Source organism: Protopterus annectens, chromosome 7.part0 (assembly GCF_019279795.1).
Source record: "Protopterus annectens isolate FY-2018-M chromosome 7.part0, PAN1.0, whole genome shotgun sequence".
NCBI classification, from domain to species: Eukaryota; Metazoa; Chordata; order Ceratodontiformes; family Protopteridae; genus Protopterus; species Protopterus annectens.
Window position 1 is genome coordinate 1,126,482,910 of NC_056739.1, and position 13,164 is coordinate 1,126,496,073.

At 36.8% G+C, this 13,164-nt stretch overlaps 1 protein-coding gene across 2 annotated transcripts in view; it reads left to right on the forward strand.

Annotated features, from left to right (window-relative positions):
- LOC122806901 (ras and EF-hand domain-containing protein-like) overlaps positions 1 to 13,164 on the forward strand; it is a 502,021-nt gene that overhangs the window by 295,804 nt on the left and 193,053 nt on the right. For both annotated transcript variants that reach the window (XM_044077705.1, XM_044077706.1), the window contains exon 3: positions 5,692 to 5,782. In XM_044077705.1, coding sequence (XP_043933640.1) covers positions 5,692 to 5,782 — 91 coding nt within the window. The remainder of the gene's footprint in view (positions 1 to 5,691; positions 5,783 to 13,164) is intronic.

Sequence of the window (13,164 nt, forward strand, 5' to 3'; positions counted from 1 at the left end):
AGCAACGTTGTCAACCATGTTCTCCCATGCTGACAAATATTGTACCACCCTGGACTGACACCAGAAGTTAAGCCAGTTCTTAAAATAAATAATTTTCTGTTGGTAATGTGGCATCATCCTTGGAGAAGGCAGTATGCTATTCGTGTCCATCCACCCTCTAGAACATTCCAAAGAAACTGCCCATGCAGCATTATCTCTGAAATGTGACAAAAATACAAAATGAAATAAAAAGGGGCTAAAAAAAAAACCCAACAAAAAAACAATGTTGCTTTAATAAACAACCAAGAAGCTGATGTCATTGGAAAATATGCCTTCAAAGGTAGTCACACAAAGTACACATCTCCTTCTATAACAATACCTTTAAACCAGTTAATCAACAAAATTAATAAAAACATTAAACTCTTAAAGCATTAGATTATAAAATAACAAAATAGTGTTACACACAGGCAGGTAACTGCATTTAAAACAAGTGCATCCATTTAATATTCATGTTTAAGCCATTAGCTTAGCTTCAGGGCATCATACTTTAGAATCAACTGTGATTCTTCAGTTAATAGGACACTCTCTATATTTGTTCTACACTTATCAGAAAAATTGCACAAAAAACAGAGTTAACAGAATCAATATATTCAGTCTGATAATGACTAACATGAACTGCCATGATGTTCAGTGGGGAACTAGATTTTAATTCTCTAAGATGTTCCAGTAGTCTTATTTTTAACCCTCCTTACTGCCTCCCCCATATACCAACACAGAATTGTACTATCACAGTAAATTATATAAAACATATTGTTATTATCACAGTTGCATTTAGAATTTAACAATATTTATGACTATTAATCAGCCAACAGTTTCCTATTCCCATGTGATTGCAGGCAATGCATCTTCAATATTTGTACATTCCCACTACAGTGGGCTCTCTTATAGAAAGCAGATTATTAATTACTAATTCATGGAGTCTGGTGGTTCTTCTGAATGAAAATACCAAACTCTTAGGTAGTATCAAGGGCAAATCAGGATCATCTAACAAGATATGCCAAGTTCTCAAGATAATTATTTGAAAAATATTTGAGAAACGGCTGTAAGTAGTAACAACATAAAGTAGAGCTGTTCTGTCAATAGGATTCTTAGATGCTTGGTAGTTGTTTTACCTTTTTCACTCTAAAGACTTTTATTTTCACAGCACTTTAGTTCATTATAGAAATACCTCTTATTTGGCAGTTTAAAAAACACTTCCACTTTAATTCTTTATCTGCTTTCCTTGTGGGATTTCTCTTAACTCAAAGTCATTCAAAACATGCTAATAATGAGAATAGGTTGGATGATACCTGGAATCTGTAGCTAGAAAATAATTTTCAGTAGCCTCTTTCTTATACTAATACTAGTTTGCTACTTTCTCCTTGCAGGTGCACATTTATTCATGGATACAGGATATGTAAAGGATACTTCCCTATCATTATAGGGCATATTTTCAGCAAAAGCATGAAACATCTGTCCCACCTTGAGGCACAAATATTATAATCATGTGTATGGCAGCCAACAAACATAATATGTTCCTCAAATAATAATAATAATAATAATAATAGCTATACTCCTTGTAAATAACTGGAGGCAAAATGTGCCTTGATTATAGGAATAACTCCTATTCAGCATTTTAAAAATACATCCTCCTTATGCCATTTCTGAAAAACACTCTCCTTTAAACATAGATAAATTACTTGTAAGACAACAATGCAGCCAATTTACTATCAAGGATGTTTTGAACCTTTCTCCTAAAACATATACAACTGTCTCCGAGCCATGTTGGTATGTAATGAAGGTGTATAAAGAATGTAAATCTGCCGTGATCCAATAGTAATTCTCTTGCCACTCATTGGAAGACCGTATTTGTACCAAATGCCCAGTGTCACTCAAATGACTCCTGTTGAACCACCATGGGGTTCAAAAATCATATCTAGAAACTTTCCTACTCTAGAGGTAATTTTCAGCCTAAAAGAAACAGTAAGTCAGCCACGTGAATCAAGAATGGTTTTATGAATTTCAGGAAAAGCATAAAAACACAGCTCAGCTGGATCTTTCACGTACAAGTTATGTACATTCTTAGATTTAAGAAAAAGCAAGCTCCTTCTCATTATTGACCAGGTCAACAAGTTCTCTATTAAATACAAATATGGGGCACTGCCTACATTTATTATAATCACTGGCATTTAATAACTTTCTGCACAGATGTGTCCATTTCTTTGATTAATAATACTAGATTTTCCCCTTTGTCTGTCAACCGATATCCTGGAATTTAGTTTTGTCAAGTTTTTTAAGCTCACACCATTTTGCAGAAGTTAATGTGTAAAACTGAAGTCTGGCTTTTGTGAAAGACAAGAGAGAAAGGATATCTTAACATTATATTGCACCATTTGTTTGAAAATAATTATAGAATAATTGACCTTAACAGCATTGAATTTACTTTTACAAAAAAAATATTAGGTACTTCCAAATATTAGGTACTTCCATTTTAACAGTTTCACTCGCGATATTTGCAAAATCAAATTTTATGTCATCCCATGAACAAACAAGTTATTTAAGTCAATGTCTTGACTGGAATCTGCTTCTAAGGCATTGCTCCAAATTTCATTGTCTACAATTCCCACCTGTTTAACATTATAAAAGATTATTCAGTACAATTTCTGACCATTTCTGACAAAAACAAAAAATATCTACCTGTTAAATAACACGTTGTAGGTATTCAAATGGAAACATATTTTAAACCCCTATTCAACAATGAAAATAATGCTTCATTTACTTTAGAACTGGATACATTAATCACAGTTAAATTTATTCCTTACCCTACCTGGCTTGTTGGGGTTGGGGAAAATTTACAGTACTGGTTTGCCCTTGTGCTGAACTAACACTGGGTGAATCTTCCTCTGGTGGTAAATACTGCACTATCTCAAAGACACTGGTGTCGGTGACATCATGGTCTTGATTTCTGGGCATTCATGTGGCCTCCCCAGATGAAGAAACAATGCTACTACTCACGTTCCCATCGTTGCCTAGAAACGACTTCTGATTCCCAGATTGATAGTGTGAACATTTTTTTTTTCTTGAGAGATCTCCCAGACCAGAAATCAAACACTTTATTGGTCTTAAAATTGTGCAATTCTCTCATAAGTTTGTGTTTTTATGTTTTTTATCATTTACAATTTTATTTATTTTCATGAATGAGTGACGCATTTGTCTATAAAACTCTGAAAGAACCAGCCTCTTCAAATCCTCTAGCAGAATTGTTGGTTGATTTAACTAGATTTTGTGCTTTCAATTATCTTCTTCTAAAGGAATATCTAGCCAACCTCTCACACAATGAAAGGGTCCCTGCTCCCACTTCATGTGTAAATCATTGCTCATAGGTCTGAAAGGATTTTGCAGGGAGTTTGTCCAGCTATAACTCCCGCAGATAAATCTCACTCTGCAAATATTTATTCAGGAGATTCTTGGTGTAAAATATGTTGACTTCACTGACCATCATGCCTTGTAGCAAATCAAACTTTTTTAACAATGTTAGCAGAAGCAGAAACATAAGGGAGCCAAACACAAATGGATCAATTTATATAACTCTCAGCTGCTGCTGTTGTAACAGGGTTTCAGTCCAAGAGTAGAAGGCATTACTGTTTAAGTACTGTTGGATAATTTTAACCAACCATGCTTGCATATTCAGAAGCCATATAATTATACAAATGAAAAAATAACAAAAAATGACTGTCAAGTTACTTGGTTGCTCATTAAAGTAGTACCATTTATTCAGTTTCTTAATTTTTTTTATTTTCATTTTCTATTTTTTGCAACAGTTTTTTTTTATTTGACTATATAATTTCTAAAGTTGAGGACTTACTGTTAATTGTCCAACACTGGTCTTTCCCTCCTTCCACAAGGCCCATCTGATCCTGCCAATTTACCTTCATTACAACAGCTAGTTTGCAAATTACTGTGTAAGAGGCAAAATATGTCAGCCCCCATCCCACTTCCTTTCTTCAAACTTCCAGGCTTTCTCTTCTAATTATGCTGCCCTTCTCCCCTTCAAATGTACCTCAGATATAGAGTCTGCAGTCACTTAATTGCAGGGTCAACACTCCAGGTTTGCACAGACCTAACAGCAGATGTGGTAGTACCTCCACCCTTGAGAGCTCACTTTCCCCACCACTCTGTTTAACTATCCAGATAAATTTGTATATTAAATTACAGTTTAGCAGGGTACAAAGCCAAAGCAAGGGCTAGGCAAGGGGGGGGGGGTAAGTGTCTATTGCATAAGGTGTCAGAGGGTGTAGTCAGCACTGCAGAAAAGGTACCAATCAGTCACTGAAAGTAGTATCCAGTCATTTAAGTAGTTGTGCTAAAGGCTTTTCGAAACAACCTAGACTGGTTCATTGTCAGTAAGTTTTGGAGAAGCAGATTTATAGGAAGTAGCAGACAGTCCTAGGTGTGGCTCCTGCCACCATTTTGGTGAGGTTTTGACCAAGAAATGTTTTAAGACTATTCGATTAGAAGGGGGAATTGTATTCAGTGATTTCTAGAATGCACAGTCTCTGGTACAACAGATCTGCAGGCTACTTAACTTGTTTCCTGTTTTAAAATGATGGAAGTTATTGTCTGCACTTCCACATTGTCTGTGGTTACACATTGAGTCATTCAGTGTCTCTAGCACATGGAAGGTAGATGATTCATATTGTACATAAAACTTTGCTCATAAAAGTGCCTAGAAGTAATGAAATTTGTGTAACATGTTTAAAGCTTTTGACTGTGGAGCTTTGATCTTAACTTAACTGCTTCAGTGATTTGAAGAAAGTCGTTGAAATTTGACCTCTTGACATAAAGGGATAGAAACTGGACTACAACTCAGATTTTGTGTGTTTAATTAGTGGCTCCCCAGGTGCTGGAACATCCATGTGGGGAGATTATAAGGCTCTACCTTTACTTATAGTTCTAGGCCATGGAGAGTGTGCATGTGTTTCTCTAGCAGAGGGAAAAAGGAAGCACACCTCTTAATAGGAAAGGACGGATTTACAGCACTGTGTAGTGAATAACATGCAAATTACATTTCTCTCCCTGATATTCTGTCTGAGGCATGTGGAAGGTATGGCTAAAACATAACATTAATCCCCAGTTATAGCCTGTATGATGGCTGAACCCCAGCTGGCTTAACCATGGTCTTGACCTATGACAGAAGCTAATGGGTACAGTTGTGGTGACCAGCCATATGCTCAACAAAGATCAAAAGGGCACAGAAAGCTGTCACATGATAAAATATGTGATATTTTAATGTAAAACCATATTATACAAAGTATATTGATATTCTAATGATACAAAAAGTATATCCTCATTTTTGTGTACATCCATTTTTCTGGTTCAGATCTACCCTGGTCAGTAAATATAGGAAAATGTAAGATCTAACTCTTGAATACTGATAATTTCAAGTCATTTCTTTGCAAAAATGCTTGTGTTCTGTATTTGTAATAGAGAGAGAGTGTGTGTGTGTGTGTGTGTGTGTGTGTGTGTGTGTGTGTGTGTGTGTGTGTGTGTGTGTGTGTGTGTGTGTGTGTGTGTGTCTGTGACTGTATCCAGTTTATGAAAGTACACCAGTATACCATGATGTGATGGCACAAAATCTCTGAAAACATACTTTTCTTTCAATCTTGCCTCCAGATCAGAGGACATTGCTTCAGAGCACATTAAAGAACTTGAGGAGGATATGCAGCAGCAGATAGTCAAGAATGAAGCTAGAATCCGAGAGGAGGTATGGAAAAATGCATGTCTTCATCAAAATTTAACTTACAGCATGACTGTCTCTGTGAAATTGGGTATTGAAAAATATGGGTAACGACACATGCGAATTATCAGCTTTTGCTTTCATACTAAACAATACTGTACTGGAAACCACACCACATCCTGTATGCATGTTTGGGATTATAACAGAAGCTAAATGTATCGGTATTCTTAAAGATGTCTATACATATTCTTTAACCAACCTAGAAGTGAAAAAAAATTCCCATCTTTTAAGACAGTTACACTCTTCAACGATATTACTAAATGTACACTTGCGGTAGCATAATGGCTCAGTCCAATCTTGACCTCTTTTCACAGTCCCTGTTTGTTTGTGTCTTTTGGCTTTTCCCAGTTAGGGGTCACCACAGCAGAACTCCAGTCTGCTAATGATTGGCAGTTGGTTTTTATGTACCGGCTTGCCAGGCCTGAAGCACAACCTTCAACGAAGGTATGCCCATTCACGCATGTCTCCACGCAGAAGACGCTCTAGCTGAGAAAGTTTCTTATATGCTCCCCATGTCTTTGTAGGTTTTCTCTTGGTACTTCAGTTTCCTTTCTCCTCCCATAAACATGTAAACATGTTAGTTCATTGGTTGGCCACAGACACACTTTATATACACGTGTGAGAGTGTGTCTGTGTGTATGTATATGTATATATTATCTGTGTGTGTGTGTGTGTGTGTGTGTGTGTGTATGTATATATATATATATATATATATATATATATATATATATATATATATGTGTGTGTGTCAGATGATTGACTTTTTGGAAACTTATATTGAAGAGACCATAAGATTCAGTTTCTGAAAACCTGAACATCAAGAAAACAAAACAAAACAAAAATCTACCTTTATTACATTTTTGAAAGGGGACAAGCCCCCCCTCTGAACCCCCCCACACCACCTGCAAATTATATATACCAAGTCTGAGATCTCACTACAGTGAGGAAAAGGATAAATTTCCCAATCCTCGCTGTACCGCAATCTCCATTCAAAAGCTTTGAGTTTTCAAAAACCCAGTCATATGGTCTGGACCATATGGGAGTTTGAGTTTCTGAAAACTCAATCAGCTGATAGGGACCTATATATAATATGTGTGTGTATGTGTTTTTATATATATACATATATATATATATATATATATATATATATGTACACACATGCACACACAACAAAAATAAAACAAATCAGAATGATGGCCATCAATGATTGGTACTGAAACATATAAAAAATCCAAAGAAACAAAGTACCAAATCCACCACAGCATTAATCATACACTATGTCACTTTAATTGTGTTAAAACTTCATGTACATGCATAAAAAATAAAATAACAAATGATCGCTTTCAAGTTCTTTTTCAGATCTATATAAATTACGAAGTCTAAAAATATTAAAAACATATGGCTAACCAGTCAGCTTAAATATGTAAATAGGATGCAATCTAAAGAAAAACAACATTGGTCAGACTAAATAACATATACCAATAAAAATATCTCCTTAGTTAAAATTCAATAGTGACCTTAATGGTTGCATGTACGAATGGTCATCACCTGAATTTAAACATCAATGACCATTGATTTTTACCAAGATCATGAACCTTTTGATGTTCACAGAATGACACACATCTTCTCTAAAGGTTGATTCTAAGATCGTTGTCAAGGACTAGTAGATCGTATGTTGTCAAACTCATTCAGTAGAATGAAGTGCATTGTGAAATAGAACAAAAACTGATATCATTGCTCGGTAAGCGGCTCAAATACTTACAAGTATTTACATTGCCCATCTTGAACATACTCATTCAAAGAAGATTTAAAGCCAAACATATGCTAAAAACAAAAGCAAGAAAACAAAAATCAGTGTTTAAGCCTACACCTCTTTAAAGTGGGTTTGAGTGGAAGACATGTATTCAAACTAGGAGGTGTATCCACTCACAAATTACCTGTCCTGTGCATTTCTTCAAACTCAGTTTCTGTCATAATGTCACCACCTCAGTTATTGTCATATTCAATCTCTAGAATTAAAAATGAGAACATGTGATCATTGTATGTTAGAATATGTTTCATTAACAGACCTTTAGTGTCTTTTAAGGGATATATCACTCATATGCTTCGATAGCTAAAACCACACATTAAAGACTCTGAAATAGCTCCTCCTAACTACTCCATCATTCGAAAAGACAGACCTCACAAGAAAGGTGGAGGTGTAGCCCTCCTATACACTTCCTCCCTAGTAGTCACCCCATACAACAAACCTACTCCACACTTTAACAATGCCGAACTTCTCCTCACCATGCTACAAATCAATAATCATAAACACATATGTATAGCTTCCCTTTACATTCCCCCAGGGGATAATATCTCCACACTTGAACTGATCCTTTCCTGGCTATCCAGTAACATTAGTAATGAAACCATAATCCTAGGAGATGTTAATATTAACTGGGCCCTTATACAGTCTCCTACAAACCTCACTAACATCAACCTTTACAATTTCTCACAACTGATCACTTTGGTAACCCACCCTGCCAAAAACCCCTCCAATGGGAGTATATTGGATTGGATTCTAGTCTCCCACCCTCAATACTTCAACAACAGTGGCACTCTTCCCGACCCACTTGGTGACCACTTACCCACCTTTACCCACCGGCTTCCCACTATCCTTCAGCAGACTCATAACTACATTACAATCCATGACCATAAAAACTTCAACCCATTAATCTTTTCAAACTCACTACAAGCAATTAATTGGAACTGTCTAAAAACATTATCTCTAGATGATGCAGTCTCATACTTCAACTTAACTCTCTTAAAATTACTTGACTCCCAAGCCGCTGTACGGACTAAAAGAATAAAAACTAAATCAGCCCCATGGCTCTCCAAAACTACTCTTGCTATCATGAGACAAAGAGACAAAGTCTGGAGACGCTACCATAAACACAAGACAGCACCACTCCTTAACGAATATAAAATGCTCGAAACAAAGCTAAGAAACTCACTACTTCTGATCGTCAAAACTATTTCTCTACACTCCAAAACCAAAATAAAATAACCCTCAGAAATTCTGGAAAGGGATCTCTACTCTCCTCCACCCCAGCAAACCAGATACTCCTACCCCAGACCCAAATACTCCAGATCATGAATTAGCTACCCAATTTAATTCCTTCTTTATTGACTCTATCTCTAAATTGACCTCCTCATTCTCTAACTCCTCTCTACTATCTAATTCCCCTCATCCACCCCCACTATCTCTACTTCCTCACCCTACGCCCCACCTACTATCTCCCCTACCCCCTCTTCTACACAAACTCTATCATCATTTCCTACTCCCCAAAATATCCCCCCTCCTGACTGCCCCCTCTTCTCACTAAATCCCATACCAACATCAACTATTAAAAAACTCCTTCAGAAATTGAAACCATGTACCAATGCTCCAGATAATATCCCCTCTTACTTTCTCAGTATAGCTGCTGAAACTCTTGCCTATCCCATTAGCATTTTAATTAACCGCTCCCTACTAGAACACACAGTTCCCCAAATCTGGAAACAAGCCTTTATTATACCTCTACATAAAGGTGGTAACAATAATAACATTACTAATTTCCCAATAGCCATCCTGTCCCCCATCTCTAAACTCTTAGAAAAATGTGTCCAACTTCAGCTCCTTCCCCACCTCCTAGACAACCATCTTATAACTCCCACACAACACGGTTTCAGACCCAATCATAGCACCATGACAGCCCTCCTCTCTTTCCTTGAGGTTGTAAATAAAGCCCGTGACTCTGGACAAATTGTTTCCACCTTACTTCTTGACCTGTCCAAAGCCTTGATACCATCTCACACAGCCTGCTCTTAAACAAACTTTCTAATCTTCACCTATCTTCCTCCTCTTTAAACTGGTTTTCTAGCTACCTATCTAATAGAAGTCAAGCTGTAAAGTGGAAAAAAGCTACCTCTTCTTTCCTTAGTACCCCTACAGGAGTTCCCCAAGGCTCCATACTGGGTCCTCTTCTCTTCAATATCTTTATAAATGACTTCCACAAATCAATCCCTTTCTCTAGCATCATCCAATATGCAGATGACTCTACTATTATCTGTTCCGCCTCTTCTATCTCTACACTACAAAAACTTACTCAAGATGCTTTCTCTTCCACAGAACAATGGATGCTTTGTAATCATCTAGCTCTCAATGCTGCCAAGACCAAACTAATGTTATTTACCCCTTCTAAAGTCATCCCTCCTGACATTGGTACTTTCTCAATTACTACACAACACAACTCACCTCTTGAACTTGTGTCAGAAACCAAACTACTTGGGGTCCAAATCGATAACCTACTCAAATTTAACTCCCACCTGCAAATTAACATCAAAAAAACACACCAAAAACTTGGCATGCTTTACAGACAGAATGCCTACCTCACATCTGCCACTAAAATCACTCTCTCTACCTCCTTCCTAATCCCATCCCTGCTATATGGTGCCCCACTACTAACTAATCTTCAGTCCTTGTTAAAGAAACAACTTACTTCCTGCTATAACAAAATTGCAAAATTCGCCACCAGCCAAAAGTCCTCCACCCACCACTGTCTCTCCCTCCATAACCTAAAATGGCTAGAACTTCCCAATCAACTAACTTACACTCAACTAACTCTAGCCCACAAGCTCATTCTCAACTCTTCCCTCTGTCCCTCTCTTTCCTCTGCCTTTACTATGCACCAACCTAACAGAGTTCTAAGGTCAAATAATCAAAATCTACTCAAAGTACACAAACCAACTCATCCCCCTGGCAAAAACCTTCTTTCCTTCAGCCTCGCCTGTGGAACTCCCTACCACCATTCATCCATACCACCTCTAACCACTCTGCCTTCAAAAAGTCTCTCCACCTTCATCTTGCCTCACGGTGGGAATGCTCTTGTTCCCACCCCACATAACTAGCTCTACTCGACACCTGTAGCTATGAAATTTGTTCTCTAATCAGTTTTAATGTTTTACATTTATTCATTACTCGAAGGCTTCTTCTTATTGTATTAACTGTTATGATTGCTTTCCTGAATGTGACTAGTTCTACTTTTTAGTATATAGAACTATTAATAATTCTCTGTACAAAAATTGTTACTGTCAAATGTTGAAAATACATTCTGTTGGAGCTTTTCTCCCCAGGACTCCATTGAAAACGGGTTCTTTAAAGGCCCAATGGACTATCCTGGTAAACCAACGACAATAAATAAATAAATAAATAAAATAGTCTCTCTTTCAGTTGCCTGTTGGTTTTGCCAACATAAAAACTATGGCAATGTTGGCAACAGGCAATGTAGACCACATTTCTCATTCTATAATCAGCATAGAGTTTTGGGATATATATTTTTAGTGGTGATAGGCTGTACAAAACCTTATGTTCCAGAGATGGAAATACAATTCCTACATGGGTATGTCCCAATTTTATTAGAATGAACATGATCATAGTTGACTGATCCTCAGCATAACCACTTTAAGTTCTTGTTATTGTTAAAAGAAAAGGCTGGGGCATCTCCCACAATTTCTCTGATCTTGTCATCACTCATCAAGATTTTTCAGTTATCCCTTATGATTTTACAAACATATTCCACAGTGGTGCAGCGGTTAGCGTTGCCGCCTCACAGCAAGAGGTTCTCCGGTTCGATTCTCGGCTGGGGTACCTTCTGTGCGGAGTCTGCATGTCCTCTCTGTGGTTGTGTGGGTTTCCTCCAGGTGTAGAACTCCACTGCCAATCATGAGCAGACAGATGATCCGCTGTGGCGACCCCTGACCGGGAAAAAGCCGAAAGAAGAAGAAGATTGAATGTAATTGGAATAAGTCAAAACAACACTAGTATGTAAATCATCTGGGACATCTTTTCTACTGTTTTCAAGCTGAGTGTCCCTGCCAACCCTTCATACAAAAAATAGTCTTCCATGCATATTTCTCTGTTTTTTGGCTTCATTCATATGGCACTGAGCCTCCTTTTTATTATACAGTAGCCCCTAGATATAAACTGTTGTCCCAATAATTAATTCACTTTCTCAAAGTATTCTTCTCTGGTATGCAGCCTAGAGCTCCTTAACATCTGCTCCTTAAGAATGCTATCATAAATATGATGATAATGCATGCTGTCATGCTTCAACAGGTTGTTCCTTTTACACTCCTTATTAACTACAACCGTGTTAATACAATTTTCATCTAGTTGTAACAAAACATCTAAGAATTCTGTACTGGTTTCATATTGCTGAATGGTAAACTTCAAAGAAACTGGTAGTTGTTTCTAGGTACACAATAATGTTCTTCAGTAATTCCACTGTACCTTGCCATATAATGCAGACATTATCCACAAATCATTTATAATATTTAATATATGAATAGTGGATGATATTATTCAGTACATGTTTGGCCTTCTAGTATGCTAAAACTATACTGGCATAACTGTTCTCACAGGGAATGAGTATGCTCAAAATAGGCAAAGTAAATACTTATAAATACTTGTAAGTATCTGAGCCATCTGAGCCAGAAGCATTAAAACATCAAGCTTTATATGAAGCTAATCTTTTCTTTGAATGAAAAAAAAATCCAGCATTTTTTTCTGTATATGTTTTCTCTTCTGGCCAACTTCTCATAGTCACTTCTCAGTGAATTTGCATATTGGAGTCGGTCTTAGTACACTGCTGAAACTTCTCATTCACCTGTGAAATTTTCCAATTAATTTCAATTTCTTTACCATAAAAATCAGCTTGCTGCTCTGTGAAATATGAATTATTCATCATATGTGCTATATACATATCTCTTACTGTCTTGTGCTTCACATTTAAGTCATAATTCTATAATTATAACAATGATCTTTGTTGTCTTGATGGTGCCTTCAGCAATGACTTGAATGTACTCTATAATGCCTTATGGTCATTTTCCACTACAGATTTTATTCTCATAAATGTAATTCATAAAATTTAAATAACCATATAAAATGGCAAACATGTCTAGCTCTGTCTGAACACCCCTTTCAGTTATTCAGTAAAAGTTCTGGACCCATAAACAACCAGATTTCAAGCATAGTTTAACAATTCCAACTTTTCTTTAAAAATCAACACTCTCTGATAGTGTATTAGCAGAAAGGCTTACTCTTTTTTTCTGATTGTATTTTTGTGCTTGTGATCACTAATTTATTTGTAAAACCAAATTCATTCTTTTTGTGTCACCTAAATGTTAAGCTTTAAAACACTTGTCAATAACAGAAAATGGCTCCTAGATATCAGATGTTGCATTGTCTCCACAGAGATGTTCAGATCACTTTGATGATGAGTTTTGAAGACCACATAGGAAGCCTTACTGTCCCTCTCACCGAAACATGC